The sequence below is a fragment of the Coturnix japonica genome, chromosome 1 (assembly GCF_054131305.1).
Source record: "Coturnix japonica strain WE chromosome 1, WE-NBRP24, whole genome shotgun sequence".
In the NCBI taxonomy this organism is placed as follows: Eukaryota; Metazoa; Chordata; class Aves; order Galliformes; family Phasianidae; genus Coturnix; species Coturnix japonica.
The window spans coordinates 50,312,889-50,337,715 of NC_140663.1; the positions used below are offsets into that span (position 1 = coordinate 50,312,889).

General features: G+C 38.9%; 1 protein-coding gene across 5 annotated transcripts in view; it reads right to left on the reverse strand.

Moving 5' to 3' along the window:
* LARGE1 (LARGE xylosyl- and glucuronyltransferase 1) overlaps nucleotides 1-24,827 on the reverse strand; it is a 278,743-nt gene that overhangs the window by 42,630 nt on the left and 211,286 nt on the right. For 4 of the 5 annotated variants that reach the window (XM_015863617.3, XM_085539589.1, XM_085539582.1 and 1 more), the window contains 3 exons: nucleotides 12,584-12,696; nucleotides 10,978-11,103; nucleotides 1,572-1,727 (listed from right to left, as the gene is read on the reverse strand). In XM_015863617.3, the coding sequence (XP_015719103.2) occupies nucleotides 1,572-1,727; nucleotides 10,978-11,103; nucleotides 12,584-12,696 (395 nt within the window). Of the gene's footprint in view, nucleotides 1-1,571; nucleotides 1,728-6,753; nucleotides 7,408-10,977; nucleotides 11,104-12,583; nucleotides 12,697-24,827 lie in introns of those variants that run through there. The other variant, XM_085539594.1, reaches the window with a different exon arrangement.

Genomic DNA, 24,827 nt, shown 5'->3' on the forward strand with positions numbered 1-24,827 from the left:
CTTGTAATCCAAGCCATTCTATGATTAAGGACTTACAGAGCTCTGGAAAATACAGCAACGAATCTGTGGCTGAATTTTTACTCCACTAACACATGCAGTTGTGAATTCAGAATAATTTTAACTTGCATACTTACTTAAAAATGATGAAGATGTGTATTGTTTTATTGTGATTATTTTCAATGTCTCACTTCCCTTTTTCAACCCTCTACTCCATCTATTGTATCCTGATATCTCTAGCCATCAGCCTCTTAGTGGTCTTTCATTACATTCAGTTCACTTGATTCTCTAAAAGCCTCTCACTCTTGCAGAGGATTTTCTTTCTTCATGTATTTTCACTCTTGCTGTGCACTTTCTCCTGTCTCTGCTTCAGTCTCCTTGAGTTAATGTTTATCTCTGGTTTTTCATCATTTCCCCACCTCTTTCAGAATACTGTGGGAAGGCTGAATGAGTATCTGGGAAGCCATGCCTTGGGCTAAAATAGATGCATCCAATCTCTGACTGCTACAGACATAAAACTAGGGCTGGCATCTTCTGTGGTTGCAGGCAAAATGGAGCCTCAGTGATGCTGCTGATCACTAATTATCTCTGAACTGCTAATGAGTACTTGATACTGACTTTGCTTCATTGATTTTTATAGAGAGATTTTTTTTTTATATTTCAGATAATTCTGTATTTTTTTTTTTCCTTTGAGATAATATAAAATGATATAGGTTTCTTTGTATTTCCTTTCAGGCTACGTAGTCAAAATTGATACTTGGTCTAGAAATCTCCACAGACCACATTATACAGAAGGATTTCATATGCATCTGTGTGTAAGCATTTCAAATAACAGTTTTTTACACTGGAACTATATGTACTAAGGCACACACATACTTAAGAACATCTGTATGTAAACATCCTTGATTTCAACCATTTTCAAATGATTTGTTTCATCTGAAAGGTTCTGATTGCAAATTTTATGCAGAATACACATAAGTGCTGCTGTGTTTTGTTAGAGTTGGGGCAGAAAAAACCCACTCAGTCTCACAGCCTATGTGTACCTTGAAGTATTAACTCATTCTACAATTTACAGTATGGCAAAAATTCATAGACCTAACTGAGCAGTCTTGATATTATCATTTCCTCTTCGTTATTTGTGCATTAGTGTCTACTAGCCAAAGTCAACATTGTCTGACACTGAACAAACACATGGCAAGAAACAATCCTTTCTCTTGAAAAGTTTTAGGTCTAAGGGTGAGATTTGCAGAATTGCCTAATGGAATTAGGAGCCCAAATCCTCATTTTCAATTTGTGAACTTAGCTTTGATGGGGATTTTTAAAAAGAAAGGCAGCCAAAAATAGCACCAAAACAAAAACAACAGAGGAAAGGCAAGATTAATACAACAGTTTTACGGGGAACGGACCAAGGCACAGAGAGATTAAATGATTTGCACAGCGTCACTCTTGGAATCTGGGCACTGACCTCAATTCCCGAGTCCCTACCTACACAGCCAATTCTCCAGGTTTTCATGCAGCTTGTGCTATGCATGAAACTCTCTTTACAACCTGCAAGCCTTCAAAGTGCCACTTACGTTTTCACTGTTAACATCTGCCTCGCTGGGGCAGCCAAAGAGTTCCCGTCTCAGCAAGTTCCCGTCGTATTCCAGGAATGTCAGATAGAGGTTGCGGAAAAACTCCACGTGCTTGTTTTTCACTCGCAGCTTCTTTGGTGAGTTCCAGTGAATCACCTCAGAAGGAAAAAGAGAAAACACATCTTGTTGTTAGAATACAATTGGCTTTGACCAAGGTTTTTGCATGTGTTTAGTTTAGTGCCTGCTTAAAACCAGAGATCCCCAAAACTACATCACAGAATCACTGAATCATAGAATCATTAAGGTTGGAAAGACCACTCAGATCATCTAGTCCAACCATCCAGTCATGCCTGATACTGGTCTAGACCATGTCTCTCAGTGCCACATCCACATGTTTCCTGAACACCTCCAGGGACAGTGACTCCATCAGCTCCCCACGCAGCCTGTGCCACTGCAGCACCATTCCTGAGAAAAAATTGTTCCCAATGTTCAAATTGAACCTCCCCTGGCACAAATTGAGGCCATTACTTCTTGTTGTATCACTGTAACCTGGGAGAAGAGGCCAACCCACACCTCGCTACAACCTCCCTTCACGTCACTGTAGAGAGCTAATAGATCTCCCCTGAGCCTCCTCTTTGCCAGAACGAAACATCCCAGTTCCCTCAGCCACAATGTCTTTCCAGCATGAAGACTTTGCCACATTTTGACAATGTTCTTTTGAACTCCTCCATAGGATAACCTGCACAAATGAGTTGAGGTACAGCTGTAGGTTGTGATGCAGCATGGCACAAACATTGCCATGGGCCTACCACAAACCTGACAGGAGAGAGTCTGTTTGAACAGGGACATGTAGATGTTGGTATTAAATATTAATCTCAGATTTCCATATGACTGATTGATTCACTGTTTCAAGCGAGGTAAGCTCTTCTGTCATTAAGTACTGAGGAGAAAAAGCCTCAGATGAATTCTTGCATGCATGTAAACCCTTCAAAAAGGACTGAATCTAATCTGATTTCCTTCTTGCCACTGCTTCATTTAAACAAGACTGATCTCAGTTGCATCATATAATATAGTGGTGCAGTACAATGCTTCACCCTTGGAATTCCTATTTCTAGAATGTATTTAAGCTCTTTCAATGGGAGATGACTCTCATGCTGGCCTAGTTTTAACTCTAATGCTGACATAAAGGACCCAATTCTCATTTACAAGCAGGCGACTTTGCAGCACACTCTGACAGCATGAACAAGAATGGGGCCCTAAGGAAAAACCATGAAGGAGCCAAAAGTACCTTGAAGGAATGATTTCATTTTATAGACGCTGTATTTTAGGCATAAGGAAAAAGCAGAACACAACAAAACATAACAAAACAAAACCCACAAAAAACAAAAAACAACAAGCAAGTGCTTTGTATTCAGTTTTATTCCTTCTAAAGAGATTAAAAAAACTCCATCTCCCTTGGGAACATTTCCAAGTGAGGAGTTCTGGAGGTTCTCTGAACGCATTAAATTAATTGCATGGAGGCACTGCATCACTCACACAGACACAAGAGCTGTGAGGTGGTCAGCTCTGCTCTGTGCATCGCAGCTGTGGGAGGCAGTGGGCACAGAAGCACAGAGCAGCCCCAAGCAGGTGAGCACGCTCCCCTCAGTGTCAGCAAAACAGCTCGGCAGGAGCAGGGAGCCCTCTTAAAACACTCTCTCTGCTTCTGAATGAGTCATCCGCAGGAGGAAAGAACAGGACGTCGTCTGAATTCTGCTCGCGCTAACTTCAGCAAATAAGACAGCCTCTCTACTGAGTATTTGTGACACAAAGAAAACCAGCTCACAGCACTCTCTTCTATACAGCCAACCCAAATGAAATTTTTCCCCAATGTGGAAAGCTTTATCCCTTCCTAGGGTTTCATTACTGGAACTACAAGGATGCAATATATACAGTAGCAGAAAGGAAACAATAGGGAAACAACACTGTTTCAGAAAGAGGCAAATCACTTTATTATAGGAACATGTTAAATCAAGATTATGATCATGGAATCATAGAATAATTAAGGTTGGGATAGAACTCTAAGATCCCTCAGGCCAACCATCCACCTACCACCAATGCATCAGCACCATAAATTTGGACAAAATATACTTGATATAGATATTTTTCTCAGGTAGTGCTACATTCTTTGCTGCTTTTACATTTGTACATACACTCAAAATTGTATCTTAATTGTCAACTATTCTGCTGCAATGTTTGTAAAAAATACAGAACAATACAGAAACAAAAGGAGCTTTACGTAGCATGGCAGGGATAAGGCACAAATTCATGGTGACAGATGATCAAAACCTCTCTTTAAAATACTTTAAATATGTTACCCATTGCATTTAAATGCAGCAAAAGGCACATAACGTATGCAAAAAATCTCAGTGACTGAAACCTACCTCAGGGAAACAGGCAAATGTAAACATAGGACTGAATGAACCTAAAGAGCTGCTAGTCAGTTTTACATGGTACTAGGATTCGCTTTTTCAAGCAGATATTGAAGGGAAATTGTCAGACTGCTGGTAACCTGCACTTCTTCAGGAGTGGATCAAATAACACTGAAAAGCTAGAAAATGGAACAAAAATGCTTGCTAAGAAGACCTTTGGTGTATTCTCCCTTTTAAATGTACAGTTTGTAAGAGTTTGCTTTGGGATGTCTTCATGAGTATCCTATGGCCCTGTTGAGCTCTCTGTACACTCCCACCAGGGATTGAGAGCACAAGAGTTAATGATGATAAACTCAGTAACTACAGTGGTCACTCCAAAAAGTAACACCTCCTGTTTATTTCTATGGAAACTACAACTACAAACTAGGAGGGATTACTTTTAGAGCAGCCCTTGTGTTGGGACAGGCTCCCCAGTGCTGCACACGCTTCCCATCACTACATACCATATCAAATCATAGCCAAGTTCCAGTGTTGATGCCTCTACCAAGTTGCGTGGGGGATGATGTCAATGCCAGACAATCACAGTTGTCAGTGCAGAGTCTGTTTGCTGCTCTGCTTCCAAGTCTGTTGCGTGTGCAAAATCTGCTAAGTGTCAGGGGCCTAGCTGGTGGTTCAGATCTGATCAGATCTGAAAAGTGTCAGGATGTCGCATGTGCACAGATGTCAGGAGAGCTTGGAGTGAACTGAAGGAAGCTGAATGGAGCTGATGACCGCCCAGAAAAGCAGATCTTTTAATCAAGTAAGACAGAACATGTCAATGCAGCTTAAGAACATGAAGCAACTATACAACCATCTGGATGACCTGAGGTAGGAAAACCAAAAAACAGGTTTAGTAAAAGAGCAGACTACTACTCAAACATAATCTGATTAGAGAAATATTATGTCTTGTGTGAAAGCATGAAAAGAACAGTAGGTTTCAGAAGGTAACAAGATTCTTAACTACTGATATATAATAATACGTTTAAAGGCCATATTCTTTTTCTTGCTGTCAACTCAAAAAATAACCTTGAGCTCTGTCTGTAGCTGTCAGATTTGGTCTACCATACAATCAGCCACACCATAAGTTGTACAGGCCAAGACAGCCTTGGATGGGCTGTCACAGGCATCAGTGACGTGAAGAAGACAACAGCCTGCTCAGGTAAAGCTGAGGACGTTACATTAGAAACTTTACAGCAGGAAACAGTGAATTGATTGAAGAAAAAAAAAAAAAACAACAACAGTTTGAAAGAGACTACAGGGAAATCAGAAGAAAAAGAATTGAACTCGGAATCCACTTTATTTGCAGACTAAGTGTTATCCCAACATTAAAAAGGGAAAGTGAATCTAGAAACTAAAAATCTCATTACTACAACATCCCCTTTCTAAGAATAAATAGCACAGTAATACTGCATTTATTTCTTCTTCTGTTTTCCCTCATAGTTTTTAAGCTATTCCAAAGCTCTGTTGGCTTATAGAGGAAATTGCATCTGAAACATGTGAAATGCCACTGCCATTATCTGCGTAGACAACCCAAGATCTGTGCTAGACTTCAGGCTTTCCCATGCATCCTTCCTATCCTGATCAAGGCCTCTGGGAACTAGGAAAAATACACTCTTTAATCTTCATTTAGCTATTTAAGTACTGAGAGATGAGAGCTTAAAGTTCCACATCTATTTAACGCTTGGTTAGTTGTCACTAAGCAACTTGGCATTATATACATTTCCATTCATATCATACTAGTTAATCAACAACAGTTACCATTCACTGACTTCAATCAGCCAGACTCTGGAATACTTTCATCTATTTGTTACCGAGTGAAAAGCACAAAGCTGAACTAGTAGTTCCCATTTATTTACCAGGTTATGACTCAAAGCATTCAAATGACCATGCAATTGGTGTCTCATAGCCTGCCAGTGGGATCTGAGATGGAAAATAACTGGGGGTGGTATGCACTGACAGAGTATAGGAGAAGGCTCTATGGTCAGTTATCTGCACTGAAATATACTGAAAAAAGAAATCCCAGCAAAATTCCTTACTCTCCCCAGACACATTATTCTCTTTGGAGACATTAAACTTTTCCCATCTGAAGTTCGAAGGACTAAACTATAAGCCTCAATACAACATTATATCTATAATGTTCTATATCCATTCTTCCCTCATTGCATCCTCTATCTACAAAAAAAGTATTTGGCCAAATGTTTCCTTAACCACAATCCCTTCCAATGTTTAACCAAAGACAGATCTTGATATTCTACTTGAGCTCTTAGAACATCAGAGAATTCACGATATCCTTCTCTGCTTTTCCCTGTAGCTCAGCACCTACCTTCCAGGCTGAAGGGGGAAAAGTAAGAATAAATCAAGCCTAAATTTAATCCTGAAGAGGTTTATTTTTGCAAACTGCTGAACAGATATTAATTAAGCCCATGAGCACATCACTATGTAGGTAAATAAGTAAAAGAGATTTCTGTAGATGGATGGCTTTCCTGCTTAAAACCTAGATTCTTTTTTTAGGCAGCCAGACAGTTCCCACTGAAATCAACAGAAGTGATAAGCAATTCTGCATAGTACAGCCTCTTATATATGTCATTGTAATACCGTCTCAATAGGTTTGTGTTTCAGGTACATATTGTTGAAAAGTTTTGTTGGAATGTGCCCCAAGCCACACTGCAAGCAAGCTCTACCTATTAAACCAATGCCTGAAGTAGAGATGTCTGGAAACATTACTCTTAAACTGTGTTTTTATCAGAAATGAACATTTTATTTAAAAAAAAAAACATCCACCAACAACAGCAACAACAAGAAAAAAGACGCAACATTATATTTCCAGAAAGGGCCAAATGCTTCACACAAATGTCACCAGGGAGGCTTCAGAGCTCCAAAGTGATATATCTGAAGTACAGAAGTGGAAGAGACTCATTTTTGAGCAGCAACCGAGAGGTGTAGGCACTGCTTTCAGATGTGAGATTCAAATCTCTGTCCTGCCTGATTTGCTTTCCATGGTTCCAGGGATTACTTTTTGCCTCCTGGCTTGCTGCCTAAGAAGCACTGCCCCTGCATTATAGTTTTCAGAATTCTCAGTTTGTTCTCCAAGGGTTTGCAGCTCTCCTTCCAACTCCTGTAATGATGCTTAATAAGAGGCCTCCTGCCTGCAGCAACACCTTTAATGTACTTCCACAATATGTCAGCACACCTTGTTTGGGAAGAACAGAATCACCTTCCTGATTACAGTGTTCATTCAAAGGATGGGTGTTTACCCCTCTTGGCCCTTTGCTCCTCTCAGTGTAGCTCTTCCTTGGCTGGCATTAAAAGGTTCAAGGCAGCAGAATGTCAGAGCTCCTGCAGATTAGTGCTGAGGTGCTTGGACAGCATGGGGGGTGGCTCAGGGACTGGAACACAGGGAGGTGCAATAGGTCATGTTTGAAGAAGATCAGTAGTGATGTATTTGGGTTATGGACAAGAAGCTGTGTAAAGTTTTGTAGGCAATCTCATAAGGTTGCTCTAGTACAGCAAACACACCCAGGAAAGGCACAGTAATTCACATGAAATCATTTCAGAGAGGGGAATTTCTGAGGTTAATTTTAAATCTACCTGCTAATTCGGTATCAGTTGTGTTTAAACCTGTCTTCAAAAGCAATCAATGGGATTTAAAGCACTTACGTATCTTGTGGGGAATAAATTCTAATAATTTGATATACACCCAGCCTCTAATTTTTGTGATTGCGAATTACCCCATTCTGTGTGTGTATCTGCATCTGTATCCTTGACAACCAGACTTGATGACTGACTCATTCAATGAGGTCATGATTCATTGTCAGAGGCATCACAATTCATTACTGTCTTTCATAGGATTTTTCTTGCCATTTGGTTTGTGCCAAATCACAGTAATTGAGATTTCCTTACAGACAGGAAAAAAAAAAAAACCAACATTAATCAAAATCAATCCAGAAAAAGTAAAGCGTAAATAAAACTCAGTTCCGGACAGATCGCTGCTGTCCAGCAATGCACATGCTTGTCTGCTGACATTCTGGGTTACTGCAGACCAAGTGAGGAGCTGAGATAAATGAGGTAAGATAGTGGATGTCTACAGGTATCTTTTGGCCAGTCTTCAGTAGCAATTCTGAAGTGTTTCTCCAAGGTGTAACAAATGCCATGCAAAACTAGATGTCTCTGACCTTCAGGGACTGAAGCTGGCTTGCACGGCATGACGAATTAAAGGGCATCTGCTTCCTCTTAACCTGCTCTTGTTTTCCATTGATACAATCATACATTGACTGGGGTTGGAAGAGCCCTCAAAGACCACCTAGTTCCAACAGGGCAGGGTTGTCACACACTGAAGCAAAGCATCTTCACGCAGGTGCCCCCAGAGTGAAGAAAAGAACATTTCGGAATGCATAATTGTACATAGTACGTTGTCTAGCACTATACAGTGTAACAAAGGAGGTAAGTAAGCATTTAGGCAAACAAAAATACTGAAGTGGTCGTATTTTAATGTTGGTTCAGATGGATTTAAAATTAGTCATTGCTAACAATGCAAAACTTGATTAGCAATTGCTGTTCCTCTTATGCCTCCTCTGAAAGATTTCCATATGCAAGTCCTCGCAGATTTGTATATGCTGCCAAGCTGCAGCAAGAAAGTAGAGTTCAGCAGTAGTCAAACATCTGACCTTATCTAGCATAAGAGTATTAAAAAAAAAGTTAAAATTGATACAGATTCAGCTTAATGAGGTCTATCTTAAAACAAAGAGAGAAAAAAAAAGAAAGACTGGAATTCTCTTTACATACTACGAAATATTTAAGTGCATCATAGACTTCTAAAAGCATGCTAGCCAGACTGGTTTGTGTAGACATGAGTACAGCAGCAAAGTGTGTGCACACTTGAAAAGCAGCCAGCCCTGGAGGTCTAAGTTTATTTAACACAATGTTGTGTGCAGAAGAAGACAAATCCTCGAATCCCATGCGCTTTGAGAGCAGACGGAATTAAATCAGTGCCTTTTAAGTCTGACATGAGGCCTGATCTGACTGAAGAATACTTGACTGGGTCAGTTTTGCCATAGAATTTAAACCTCTCCCTGCATTTTTGTCTTTCCTATGCTATTCTTCTTAATCCTCCAGTACAAACTTTATAATCTGTCTTTCTCTCCCTCTCCCTCTGGAGGTTTTCCCTACCTTGTTTTTAACGCCAGTCTTACTGTGAAATACAAGACGTGCCAAATATATTGTGTCATACTATTTAGATTCAATGCTGTGGAAACAGATTAAATTTGGTGATATTAAGAGCACATTTTCTAATGTGGGCTAAAGACATTTGTTGTTTATTTGAGAAGACTGCATACTAGAACAGCCCAATTTGTTTTAGAACTAGAAATCTACTAAATTTCATAGAGCAAATGCACAACTTTAAAGTTCTTCATAACATAAAAAATGCATATCACAATTGAACAGTACTGACTGATGGCCACTGTATTACAAAAGGCTCTGCCTCTCTCCTAAAGCAAAGAATTTGAGCCTCAATGCAGCACAGCACTTAGGGGATATGACTAATTTTAGTGGTGTGAATAAGTTCAATTCAGCTGAAGAAATTGCTTGTGTGTCTGCGCCCCTTGCTGAGTTAAGTAACTCAGGCCAGTGGAGGATATTTTGCATCTTAGACTTCACTGCCTATGCTGTAATGGGACTGATAGTGTGATACAATAAATACAGCAAATAAACAACCAAGCCTAAATTGTATTGGTAAACAATTTTCTTACTAATGAAGTAAGGACTCCAGTTATTTTTAAGATACTTTTGTTAAAAGATTACATGTAAGTGTTACACATGAGCTAGATGTCCCACAGCTGATGGGAATTAGTCAATACATTCACTGAAGTCTGAAGAGAAATTTGCCTCATTTGTCATCACATGGCTATTCTGAGGTGAGCTGAAGCACTCTCCAACACCCTTGATGGATAGCACAGTTCAGTTGCCTCCACACAGACGTCTAGTAACACAGAAACATCTTATGATTATCCTGCCTGTCTACCAAAAGGACTTCTGTCTCTTGTAGGCCTGTGCTGTATCTGCCAGTTCCACAGAGATGGAAGAGTGACTCAAACAGTATTAAGCAATTGAACCATGCCCTAGTAATTAGCGTCAATATCTTTTTCTAATGCAAATGTATGTGTCTTAACCTGGTGCTGAACCCCACTCTGACTGTCACAGATGATTATATGATTTAATATAAGATCCTAAATCACAGAAAAATAATGTGCATCCCCCATAAAGGAAGGGCATTTTTCTAAAATGGATCTTTTAGAAAACTTTTTCACCGCCAACATATCTCTCTCTTCTTTCATTTCAAGCAACTGATGTCATTGCTGGCAGTTGCTCCCATACATGATTCTGAACATGAGCACAGGACTAGGATTTTGACCAGCATCTTGTTACAAGGCATTGGATCACAGTGCTTTTCATCTCTATGTCAGTCCTGACCTACAAGAACCCCTCATAAAACATTTACTGATTAGTAAATCTAATCTAATTTTAAAAACTGCTTTCCATGGGCCATGTACTAATAGATGAATGACTTTATCTATGAAACTCAAACAACAACGACCATCTTTGATAGGTCAGTTACACCACAGGGTGTATATTCTGTCTCTTGGAAAGTCCAGCTTTTGGAATCAGTGTGTCAAGGGAGATTGCTTTTCTGTATTCATCCAGTATCTGGAGTTCATATTGAACACTTCTACTATCACTCCTCATCTTGTGAAACCCCTGAAGTAGCATCCACCCTTCACTTTTCTAGCAGTCAAAACTCACAAAGCTAATGTGACAATTACTGTCCTTGTTTGGGTGCCCTCATAAGCTATATATTCTTGTTTCCCTTCCATTAACCAGGCTCTGTCTTTCCATCACTGTAGTGTCCTTTATTCTCTGTTCTGATGGATCCCACTCAGCCAAACTCTTGTAAAACATACCTTCAGGTCAGACACATCTCTGTAGCACTGCTCGGAACGGGTGTGATCAGACAGCTGCACATTCCAGAAACATGGAAGCTGGTAGACAAGGAAGGGGTTTTGTTTGATGACTGCATTGAAGATATCCTAGTAGAGAGAAACCAAGAAACAGTTGTATATGTAAGTTGGCTGTTCCCTCTGAACTGACTGTCCTCCCCATATACAGGCAGAAATGTAAGTGGTCGTGAGCTTAACTCTGTAAAACCTGCTTCATGGTTCTGTTTCTATGAAACACATTATCAGCCTAAGGGGTGACAGGTAGATTTGAACTAGAGGAACAGACTCTCTCTGGACTCCAGTAAAGTTTTCAGAACATGTACCATGTACCGCAAGCAAGAGACATAGCTTCTCTTCTACTCATTAGGGAGTGTAATATACAATAAATGTCAAAATGCCTGCTGTTAGTGAGCACTGTATCACATAAAGGGAATGAAAGTGATCCTGAAGGTGTCACTGATTCAGTATGAATTATTATGTGGGATTTTAGATAATATCTTATTGTTGCAACAACTATTCTAGGTATTTGACTGAAAAGGTATGTAGGAAAGACCTACAGAATAGCCTTTGCCAAAAGGACCACTTTATGCAGCTATTCAGCTGGAGAAAAAAAACCACAAAGACAATCCTGTAGTTAAGCATTAGGCTGGAATGTAAACAACCCTGGTCCATTCTGCAAAATTCAGCCCCAAACATGTGTTAGCTATACAGGCATTAGTGATTCAGGACCTGGCTGAAAACACAGTGAAATCACAGGAATCATTTGCATGAACTTCTCTAGATTTTTCTGATCAACCTGGAGGGATACTGTAAGCATACATACATCTCTGTGTGTACAGTAAGCACGATGCCTACTTAGCAATGATGGATCATGAGCCAGATGTAGTTCAGAATCTGTAGAAATATCTAAATATGACACTGTATTGAGTTAATAGACTCAAACTGCTGAGTGGGACTTATTGGTTCAGGTCCAGTATTACATTAACAGGGCTTCTGGATTTAATATGCAGAGATGGCAGGAATCACAGAGTAAAAATGCATTTCTGTGTGTAGGTGCACTATTTCTTCTCTCAGCTTCAGCTTCTCATTTATGGCAGGGTGACAGCACCACTTTTTCCTTCACAGGGGTGTTATGGCCAGGAGTACATTACAGACCTATGGGACTCATCTGCCAGAAACCGTAAAGAAATATCTAGAGACTTTCAGAACTACAGTCTGCTTAGACAAAACCAGTAGGAAAAGACATAGTATGTCTGGACTTCTAATGTCTGGAGGGTTTTACGTCAAAGAAAGAAGAAAGGAAAATTAAAGCTTGAAAACCCCAGTTGTCCATCTTATGAATCATCGGTGCACAGGAGGTAAAAATGTCACTGTAGTGTGAGAAACATTATGAGTAAATCTCTATTCTTCTTCACATTTTCCCCAGAACAATCATTCAACAAATGGTGACTGCAGGCACAATATTTTTCTCTCCTTTTCCCATACCTCATCTCCTTGTCCCATTTATACCTCCAGCAACAATCCATAGAGAAGACATGGTCACACCACCATTCTGCAATGCCCCACTCACCTGGTCAGCCAGTGAAGTGGACAGCATGCTCATTAATTCCCTCTCGGCTGTGAGTCTCCACATCTGCTCCCATTTCATCTTACGTAACTTATCCAGAAGGAGCAAGATCACCCCTGAAGAAAAACAGTGCAGAGAACAAGAGAGGACATGATACCATATTCTAGACAAAGCCATTCCCATCTATGTGCTCCTCATGGCAGTTGAAACAAGGACAAGAGCAGGGTTCTATCTGTGCAGGCTACAGATTTCACTTTATGCCACCACAGAACTAAAAAAATCCTTCATGTTTCAATACATAATTAAGGAAAAGTTATCCTGAATCCTTGAGGCAGAAGAGAAATGGTGTACAAAGAAATGCTAGGTTAAACGGACTTTTGGAAGAAAGACAAAGTAGCCAGCATAATGAAATGTGAGAGGAGTGAGAGAAGGATGTCATATTTCTATCAGTCTTCTTAACTGCTAAAGCCTGATTTCATTATGATGTAATTAGCACTGGGACTACTCCTGACAAAATGAACCTGTATAGGTGATTCACATGATGGACGTCAACTTCATGCTAGCTTTATCATTCCAAAGGGAATTGGACAGTACTGTACAAGAATAAAAATAAATGAATAAATAAATGTCTCTTCAGTGAGAAGATATTCCTCACTTGATCTGAGAAGCTACAGGCTCTAAGAGGGTATTCTGTGATGGGGAGCAGGTACAGAAAATTCTGATTTATCTAGTATGAGCTTATTTCTGCCATCTTCACACTGACCAGAGATCTGTTTCTTGCAAAATCCCTTTGTTTAAAGAGATCCTACCTGGCCTGAAACCAAGATTATGCTGAGGAAAAGGGAAATTTGCCACTTGTAAACGACATTTTACTTAATGTGTGTGAGGTGAAATCTAGGCCTTATTGTGGTAAACAAAGTTCACTGCAAACTAGCCTTTTAAAGTGCTTGTTGTTAAGGCAGCAAGGAGACACAGATTGCAAAGTTAGACCTGAAGGGGGGAAACTGATAGCTCAGAATGCATTTGAGCTAGCTCAGTTGTTTTTTGTTTGGACAGAATCCCTTGTGTGGGAAAAAGGACAGCAGGAGAAGCAGTGAAGCTGGACTGAAGCATCAGCAAAACATTTCCTACACAGCCTCAGAAAATCTTAGTTGAAAAATTAATTTGGAAGGACTTAGATAAGAGCACTGTCATGGGGAATAAACTGAAGGGCCATGAAGAAAGAGTTCAGTGGCCTACCAGGATGACAGGAAGTACCTAGTAGGAGCAATGATATGTCCTGTACTGCTCCACAGCTTCATTAGTGGAAGAAAGGAGTGAATAGAACAGCAATGACATCTGCAACTGATGTGAAACCAGAGGTCTTAAAAATAAATAAATAAATGAAAAATCAGAAGAATAAGAAATGCCAAAAAGCAGGCAACAAGAAAAGCTGCCCGAGGGAATTTAAGATGATAAAACTAAAAGTGATCAGAATGAGACTGGAAACGTAGTCTGAATATTTAGGAAAAAAATATCATAAATCCTTTATGGTGGAATAGCCTACAAATGGCAGATAAAATGAATTACTTCACTTCCAGTCCTTAAAAACTAGACTAAACAAAGATTAGCAAATACACATGGATTGATCCTGCACTGGAACAAAGGAGGTTCTGGTTCACTTCTGTCTTATGTTACTATGGCATGGAAAAGTCTTTCATAGCAAAAATAGTACTATTATGAACAAAACGAAAATCTCTTCTGGCAGTGAAATTTGCAGTCTATTTTAGTTCTTTTTTTCTATTGAGTCCATCTGGTTCCCAAAGGTGCTGGAACTCGTACTGGAGGGATACCCTTTCAGCTTCGCTCAACCTTCCTACTTCCAACTGTTGGATTGGAAAGGGGCATATTGTCACAACATGCTGTAAAGCATTCTTGCCAGTGTATTTGTCATCCCTCCAGCATCACTGAAGCCTATTTGGAATGTGCAGTGTGCATGCATTAGCTTCTAGGATAGCCACTGTGCATTGTCTGAAATTCCAGATCAGTGTGAAACAGATTCCTTGCACTGCAGCAATAAACTAAATAGGATAAGCTCCTCTCTGGCAGCATATTTTTTCAAGTTGGCAAAAACTGCCAGCTTTGTTTCAACACCGAAAAATAACAAAGAAAAATAGAGAATAACTGTAAGATTCAGTTAACTCTGGTGTAACAGTTCTTGAATTTTATGAAAAATAAAACACTCTTTTCTTAACAGTTTTTTTTTTCTCAACTTCTTTCAGCCACCAATCTGGGAAGAAAAAGGAGAAATGTTTTAATATTTGCTGTAGTCTCCTTTTTTTTTTTTTGTCTTCCACTCTTACTTCAGCAGAAGATTATGGTGTTGCAGCTAAAGAGATTATGCTGTCCTGAGGGGCTATCACAGTAGCAGCTGAGAAAAAAAGAGGCAGATGGGTGGAAAACTGAAATATATGTAAGAGAGGATGCATTAAATCACGATGCAATTGTGGCTATTGAAAATATACACACGCTTTAAATGGTCCATTTTCTGGACTAATTTAGATGTCATTTCTATTTTAATTCACCCAAGAATCTGGTTTTAACACCTTTGTGCAGTCTCTGTTCTGGGCATCTCACACTATGGAATTCTAACTTGCTGTTGAATATTTGTAGCATGCTTAGATATTTACTCATAAGTATTAGTGAGAATAAGAGACTTACGCAAATAGGAAATTTAGTACTGTTCACCTGAATTAATAAGTGCAACAGAAAGGAAAAGCAAGTGTTCTGGAAACTTTTAAATTGTTCATGCAAAGGGAAAAGTACCTTTTCTTCAGAACAGAGAGCACCAGTTTTACATCTATATTGTTTCTGTTACCAAAAGCAAACGTAGCAAATGAACTAACTCCAATCTCTGCAATTAGTGTGCAGGCAAAGTGCTTGAAACATGGAAAGGGAAATATTTGCCTCAGGAGCCTTTACCCTGAGAGTCAAATTGACTGAAATCTCAGAGTAAATTCAAGTTGACATGCTGCTGAACATAAGGGGAAAAGGGACCTTCTCTTGGCTGCTGGGCTGGGGGGAAGAGACAGGAGGGAAAAAAAAAATAAATCAAAGGAATATTTTATGAACATCTGGCCCCAGGCAGAGGGACTTCACATCTTTTGATGAGTGCAGCATTCTCCTGCCCTAACTTACCTGAGAAAAACAAAGGGAATGCTTGGCAGCAAACAAACAGAAAGAGAAAAGTGGCAAACCAAATGTCTCATGAATACGAAACAAACTATGATTGGTCATAGAACACCCCATGTTCCTGATCTAGAGGAATTATTTCAGGCATACACAGAGGTGAAAATGACTCGAAGAGCTCCTGAAAAAAACAAATGCTCTAACACTAAACATGTGGAAGACATCTACATGTTCAGTTTTTACTTGAATGGCATTTTCTCCCCTATGTTGATAAGATTTTGTTTAAACTACCAAAATGTGAGAGATTCTGAATTGCTAAAACTAACAAAAAATTGAGTGACTCCAAAAAGGTATTTTCAGGACACACCAGAAAAAAAACAACACACCCACAAACAATCTCAAACTGAGAAAGGGAATTTGGTGAAAGATGTGAACACAACAGGGAAAAACTTCTACATGAACATCTTTGGATTGAAACATTTCATTTTGGAAATACTGCAATGTCTCATTTTGCAAATTACAAAACACCTTATTCTAAAATATTCTTCTTCTCAATAGCAATACAAATTTAAAAAAAAAAACACAAAAAACAAACAAACAAACAAAAAAAACTTGTTGAAAATGAGTGGAAAAATGAATGTTTTACTTTGGGTTTAACCAAAGTTTTGGTTATCATCCGATTTTTCTGTCCTTTCCTAATTTACTTGGAATCAATTGTTTTGCCTTTCCAGTGCTACGACCATGCAACTGTTCCCCTACGTGCTTCCATGCTTCTTTTGTGTGTGTGTGTTTTTGTGTGTGTGTGAATCTGATCCAGGACAAAATATTTCATTTTATTTATCCAAACAGTAAATTGAAAGATTTCGGAAACATCAGCAATTTCCCTTGGAGTGCCCTCCAGCAGCCTTACCTCTCGCTTCAGGAACACAGACTATGTTCTCTTCCTGAAATTCACAAAGGAATTTACAGTAGAGTAAGAAGTAATAAACAACGTTTTAAGATCGAACAGAATCACTCATAGAGGTTACAGTGAAACTCGACAAGCTTTCAAATGCAACCAATTTATTAAAACGGCCATTTTAAAGTGGCTGAGAAAACAGTCAAGTGTTGTGGGGAGAAAAGGATTACAGCCACTAACAAATCTGTGAGCAGTGCTTCTTTCAGGTGGAACGGGATACTTCTGTGAGCTGTTTAGGCAATGCCATATTGAGTGAGCAGCATCACAGAGATTGTCCTTGTAATGTTTTTAACATTCATCTCACAGCTGCGCCTAAGTAGCAAACCATCTAGATAGAAAGTAGACAACAGTACATTGTTGCTTTTTAAATATAAAGCATCAGCGAGTTTTCGAATAATTACTAGGATTTTACAACTTCTAACCAGCATACCAAAGACCGCACAGCAAGCCACTAAGACTTAGACTATTCAAGAAATAATGTTAGATAGGGCTGACATTATGGAAATTTACTACTGCATGAACTACGCCAGAAATTTAAGGCAGTACAAGCAGCAGCAAGCTGCCACATAATATGAAATACATTTGGTACCACACAGTCCAACTTTAGGTGTTAAGGAAAAGGCTCACATTTCTGCCATCCCACAAGAAGTGCTGTAATAGTGCCAACTGCATAGTAAACCAGCATGTAGAATCACAGAATCCTATCATCATTCAGGTTAGAAAAGATAGCTCTACAATCATCTATTTCAACCAGCAGCCCATCCCCACCGTTCCCACTGACCATGTCCCTCAGTGCCACATCCACACGGTTCTGGAACACCTCCAGGGATGGTGACTGCACCACCTCCCTGGGCAGCCTGTGCCACTGCAGCACTGCTCCTTCTGAGAAGAAATTTTTCCTTGTATCCAGCATAAGTCTCACCTGGTGCAACTTAAAGTCATTATCTCTTGGTTCTTTTAATTACAGTTTAATGTACTTGAAATCAGTGGAAGTGGCTACAGGAGGCAATGCCAGCAATATGACTAAGTCTTTGCTGGATTAGGGTCCAGACAACCAGTTTTGCTAAGGACTAGATTTGCAATCCACTGGGTCACACACACCACTGATTGGTAGCCTCTGCTTTCCCTTCACAGTATCAAGAATAAACAGAAAAACACAAGTTTATATGTGTTAGGGATTAAAAATAAAACTGAAGCTGTAATTCCACATATTTCAACCTAAATAGACACCATAATGGTAACTGCAAATGATTCTTAACCTTCATTTTAAGTCTTTGTGTGGATGAAAATCACTGCATAACTACTTAAGTTGGAAATAACAAATTATGTTACTTGATTTCTATACAATTTATCTAACTGCTGCTCATAATTTGAGTGGCCATAATAGTATTACAGTTCTTTATTTTTTAACACACAATGACCAAAGGACTGTCATTCTTATCACAATTTTGTGGTACCCTACTATGTAACTTTATAAGCACTCACGTGCACCAGCCTTATACTTGAAAAAAGCCTTTCACAATGCAGAACATCTAATAAAAACATGCAGTGATATACAACACATCCATTGAGAATAAAGTCACATATCTTCTATGCACAAACTGCTGATCAACTTTTCCAAAAACTTTAAGAGAATATTGCATGGCTGGCAAAAGGACAAGTATTAGCAAAACCAAAAAGGGAAGGAAGAGTTCTCATCTACTCTGTCTGATTTGTGCCTTATGGATGACAGCAGTGATACCACCTTCATTGTTTCCATGTTTTTTCAGAACCCCGTGTGAGGAGTAGTAGATGATAACCACCTGTCATCACAGCTCCTTACATGGGCTTCAGAAAGCACTAGTTTTCTTACAGCTTTTAAGTTTCACTACCCTTGTGAGCATATAGGGTATACAGGTTACGTTATAAAGGCAGTGGAAAGTAAAAATGCCAGTGACTTCTCAGTTGGTAAACCAGAGATATGGTTTCCTAGAGGGAAAAAATCACCCAACCCAGAACAATAATACAAACACTAAATTCAAATTTAAAAACGATTGGGACAGCTTTTTTTTAGAAAAAATCCAGAAGTTGTAAATCTCAGTTAATACACCTTAACATCAGATAAGCAGAAGGAAAGAGGAGGGAGGTTTCAGCTTCTGTATGCTGCAGCACAAGGGCAACGATCAATCTAAATGGAGCACTGGACAGCTGTCTCAAGGATGAGAGAATCTCACATCACTGCCATGCAGAAGAATCAACCAACAGCAACTCAGTGTGAGTCTCTTTACGTATCAGGGGGACATGATGATGGAGGTTCCAAAAGCTAACACTAACAGAATGATGGCCAGGTATGCATCCTATGTAAAGCACTTTGACTTGTGAGACCTCAAAAAAAATGTACATGGGTAAAATGTGGAAAATTTTTACAAAGTTTTGAAGAACTTTGTAAACTTTTAATACTTTCCAGTATTAAAAATGCAGTAGGCTTTTATACTGCAGATTAACTGTAATTTCATTTGCTTGGCTGTTTAGGTGACTTCAATCAAGAAGAAAAAAATCCTATTTAAATACATATTTCAGTGATGAAGTTGGAAAGGATAATTCGTAGCTATTACACAACAGAGACCACAGGATTTTTCATAATCAATTTGTACTTTAATTAGAACTTAACTTCTAGAAAAGCATTCAGTCTTGATTTAAAATTTCCAATAATGGATAATCTGTCACAAACGATGACAACTTACTCCAGTGCATAATTATCCTGATGAAAGATACATCCTTGATTTCTAATTTGAACATGCCTTCAATCTTGCAGCCATTTGATCTTGCCGAACCTGTGCTGAATAGGCAAGCCCTCTATTAGCAGATGTCGTTTTTTCCTGCAGACACTAATAATAAGTAATGATAAAGCTATCCCTTGACTCTCTCCCAGATGAGCTCCTTGAGCCCTGAGTTTTCTAACATTTACTTTGAACTTGGTTAATTTATAAGTAAGTATCCCCCCTTGACCTATGGGTATTAGGCTGGGACAAGAGGCTAAATATGCATTTTAAAATACATTCACTTCAAGAAATGGCTCCTATCACCCAGGTTAAGAAATATGGACACACATTGGTCAGAGTCAAGCCCTTTTAAAAGCAAGCTGGCCACATTCATAGTACATAACCTCATCTTTAACGATCAAGTTCCCATTCCTTCAACTCTTAGACACAACTGTTACTTTGTGTCTGCATTTCCCAGTGTCCTAAATAATGCGAGAACCGTGTTACAGATTTTCTAGATTGCAGTTTTTAGCATGCAACTGAGGGTCTCTGTTGTATGGATTGGTGAATGTGGCACCAGGGCATGTGGGAGTATTAGTGTGAAGTCTTCTGATGCAGTGTTGATGGGCAAGAAACACGAGCCAAACACAGTGTAGCCATTCAACCAATCCATTCAACCTACCAGAAATATTCCCCAGAGTGAACTAGCACCAAATTACACTCAGTATTTTTTTCTTCCCGAAGGAAGCCAGGTTGGTACCTAAGAGAGACAGAGTGCCAACTAATTTCTGTTCCCTGTAGATGATCAGAATGACAAGACTAAAGAGTGAACTATGGAGCTAAATTACCTGGCAGTGCAGACATTCAGAATGTAAGAAGAAAAAGTCTATGCTCAATAAAAAATAAAAATAAAATAAAATAAAATAAAATAAAATAAAATAAAATAAAATAAAATAAAATAAAATAAAATAAAAATAAAAATCCTGTACTTGTACTTGAAATGTCCCTGTTCCTGAATTCCAAGTTCACGGCAAGTATTTTGAGAACTGTATTACACCTGAAGCTTATGTTCAGCTCATTATCCATTGTGGATTTATTTTCATGTATCTTCCATTTTTTTCTGAGTGTGACTCTACCTTTTAAGGGTATATGAAGTAGATGGTCCAAATATATTCTCCAAAGCATCATATTTAACACTGGTTGAAATGTCAAAAATTTTACAGTGTTTCTGCTTTGGACTGTGTAAAGAGGAAAAATGTACCCTGCACAAGTGATAATTATCTTGGCTGGCTTCTAATATTAACAACAGTCCACAAGCTTAATTATAGGGATGGGAACAATGACTAAGAACCACTTTCAACCTTTCGTGGTCAACAGTTCACTCTATTCTTGGTCAAGCGTTCTGAGCAGGAGGTAGAAATGTGGCTGGTGGTTTGAACAGCCTCTTAGTTATTCATTCAGTTAGATGACTATGAATTTGGGATTCTGCATTCAAAAGCAATCATATTTTTTTCTCTTAATGGACATTTTATTGACTGGATTAGATTCGGGATGAATAAAATGTCCTAAGAACTGGATTAGGGGAAGGAAAGCAGCAGCACAGGATGAACATGCAGCTAAGATTAACCAGGAAGCACAATATACTTTAATGCAATGATTCCACCTAAAGGTCAGCTGCAGCTCATTCTTCTTGTACTATCATTTCAATTCCATCAGAAGAGAGACGGGATTAGGTTCACAACAGAAGTACAGCAATGCATTAGTTTAAAGAGAAAATGTATGTGGAGCTTTTTAACATGCTCATAGACAAAGTGGTGAAGTAAGGTTTGGATAGGCAGGCTACAAGCTGAGTGGAAAGTAAGTGGGACTGCAAGCCTAAAGGGCTGTGTTCAGCAATAAAACATTTGGGTGATGAGCAGTTACAAGTAGTATTCCACAAAAGTTGATGTTGGAGCTGATATTGTTTAACATGTTGATTAATGAGCTAGAGATGAGACTGAATGCATCTTAAGCAAATTCACACATGACACCTGAATGGAGGCAGTGGTCAATACCTTAGAAACAGAACTGGTATTCAGAGGGACCTTGACAGGCAGTACGTAAAGTCTAAGCTAAATTTCATAAGAGATCAACAAAACATCCTGTACAAGATTCTTCCTGAATGGATAGCATGGACTGTGGGCTATGAGGATAGAAGCTCTGCAGAAGTCCTCAGAGTCCTGGTGGATAGCAAGTAGAACAAGAGCCAGTAGTGTGAACTCGTGACAAAGGATCCTGTCTGATCCAAGTTATCTGTGATTCTATCTAGGAAAGCTTTTCTTTTCATCACCTCTGCTAAGGCCTTGAGAGCAATTTGTTTGCATAGTGTATTTCAGTGCTCCTGTCCATCCCCGACCTTGCCTTAACAAAGACAGGTGGAAGAGGGATGGCTGAGGACCTACAGCAAGAAAATTTAAAGCCAAAATGTGGATGAAGACAGAAGGACCAGGATAGAAAGAAACAAATCAGCTGATGCTTCAAAGATCTTAACGTTAACTCAATTTTGCACTCTTTTTTTCTTGGAACATCTGCAACTCAAGCAGTATAAAGTCTCTTTCCTCATCTAGTGAAGATTTTTTTTTCAAGTATGGGTTTGTCCTGAAGCTAGCTTGCTTAATTGCTAAAATGGTTAAAGCATAGTAAATTCTGTAGTCTGTAGCAGCTAGGACAGTGATCTGACTCAAACCACATTCAACTGTTTTGTGTTTTTTTTTTGTTGTTGTTGTTGGCACTTTCAATACATGAGCATAGAAAGATGTCTTAGTTACCCTGATACTTTCTGCGACAAACACTACACTACCCATCAAGAATCCAAAGATGGAGTGCAACTGTAATGCCTCTTTGGCTAAAACCTCTGTTTCTTTGTCTACAGAAAAGTTTGTTGTTTTTACACAACTTCATGAGAAAGTGGACTTGCACTTCAGAAGTAGTAGTATTCAGAAGAAGTATTGGTTTTACTAACACTGCATCTGTCTGGGATTCTCTCACTATGTAATAGAAGACTCTGTTCTTAGTTTAGACTCCTACACTAAGCTTTTACATGTAGATCTTACATCATCAGCTAATGATGGTCTCTCTACAATAAAGAGAGGGCATTTCAGAGTGCTGGACAACATACTTGCTCATCAGGCTATCTGTGTTCACATAAAGAATTGCCTCTATCAAGCTAAAAGTATCATATTTCAAAATGATTCCTTAAATGATTACTAATGTGTTAGTACATATATAGGATATATTTATGTATATTACATGGAAACACACATTATGAATTTTGGTCAGAGCAAGAAAAAAAGCCCCAAACTTAGATCATTTACTCAACTAAAAGTATATACATTTTATTTACTTCAGCGCAAGGGAAACTAGAATCTGGTGGAGACTGAATGCTGTTGTTACTTTCTTGTAGGTTTCTTAGGAGACAAAAGTTGTCATTGTTTCAAACAAAAGAGTTTTTAAAAAAGGCCTGATAGAATCAATTGCCAAGAAGCAGAGGATGTATCTTAGAGAATGTAATGAACAGAAGACTAATTCAATCACAGCAATGCCTTCATTACGTGGATAGGCCTCTCAAACAAGAGGCACCATTTTCAAAATCAAATACATATTGACCCACATTTCAGAAATGTCAAGCGTGCTGTAAACAAGTTCTCAGTGTATCACATGCTTTAGAAACTGTTAGACTGAAAAAGAATCTATTCTTTGAAGGTAGTCAGCTTTTAGATAGCCTATTTTTAAGTGTAAGCTACAGACTATACAGGCAACAGCAATCGGGATGTCATCTTCAAAGTCTGCATGATCATTTTAGACTCCCACCATTGTCAGGAACAGATGAAATTTCCTCTTGCACCTAGCAGCAACAATATGTTGTCACTTCCTAAACTACTACCTGTTTAATGTGGTTGACTCCTGTAAATCAGATGTGTTTTTGTGCATTATAAAGCATATGCATACAAGCATACTTTGTACTGAAAACAGCACTTACTGAATGAACTCATAGTATCTATCTTAAAGAAGGAAAATCTAATAGAAAAACTGATGTAGTATGAATCTGAATAGGTGATGAGAGTGTTTCTTTTTTTGCCCTGACACTGCTGTTGGAATCATTCTTTCCTTCTTCTCTCTTTTTTTTTTTTTTTTTAACATTAAAATGTATTTTGCATGTGTTTTTAAAGGCTTCTGTATTTAGAATCAAATCTAATTATATCAGTACCTGAATTACTGGTACAAGGCATAGTAATGGGAGGTAGGAATGAAGTAATGGCTTTAGAGAGAGCACGGCTAATCTAAGTCAGGTCCTGATGGCAAGCACTTAAAATTTCAATAACCCATGAGTTCTCTTGACTTGTTCAGTAAGACAATTTGGAAAAATCTCATCTCTTAAACAACCACTACATTTCTGTCTACACCACATGGAGACAAGGACTAATTTTGGTCAGAATCTATGGAACATAATTGGCAAATCACTGCCATATTCATGTGATTCTCACAGAATTCTGACATTTTGGTAGAGAAATATAGAATTCTGACTAACCAGAATTAGACAACAATGACTAGAAAAAGCATTAGCAGTGAGGGTTTTTGAGAGAAAAAAGAAATGTTTAATTAATTGAAAATTGAACTGCTATGAGTAGAAGGGTACCCAGATGAAAGCAGTTAGTTACTGCATTTCCAGCCCAGGCTCACAGCTGCTTTGCATTGCTTGACTACTCGTTTTATTTCTGCACTGAAGATGCACGGTATCATCAAGAAGCAGCATTAGATGTGATCTTATCTAATCTCATATAAACAATCTGCCCTAAGCTTGCTTTTATTCTCTGTAGCTGTTAAATATTATGCAAAAAATGACATAACATATGCTTCCCACTTCCAATTCATCCTTCATAGGTCCTTTCTTCAGGCTAACAATTAAGGAAAGATTCATTCTAGCTTTCTTCCAGTCATTACGAACATGGAAGCAATAATGCATGATGCACATGTAGGCAGGTAATTGTTAGGTGCTAGCCGCTGCCTTCTGCTCTCAATCCACAAATCTGGTGATATGACATCTCTCGGTGTGGGAGCTATCTTCAGCTCAAGACTCCTCCTTACAACACCTCACAGTTCCACCAAGGCGGCATATTTAGATTAGCCTCAAACCCTCAGGATGGGCTTCTGTGGTTCAGAAGTCTGAAATCCCTTGGGCTGAAGTTTCTGCAAAAAATTCCTGGCATCCTGATTTCAGAATTGGGCTGTCTTAGGATAAAGTGGCTCACGTTCCTAAGTAGTGATGTCCCTAATCAGTTCATGGTTTAGAGCAAGATGAGACTTTCCGACTCTGAGGCAGAAAGCAAGAGGAAACTTGAGA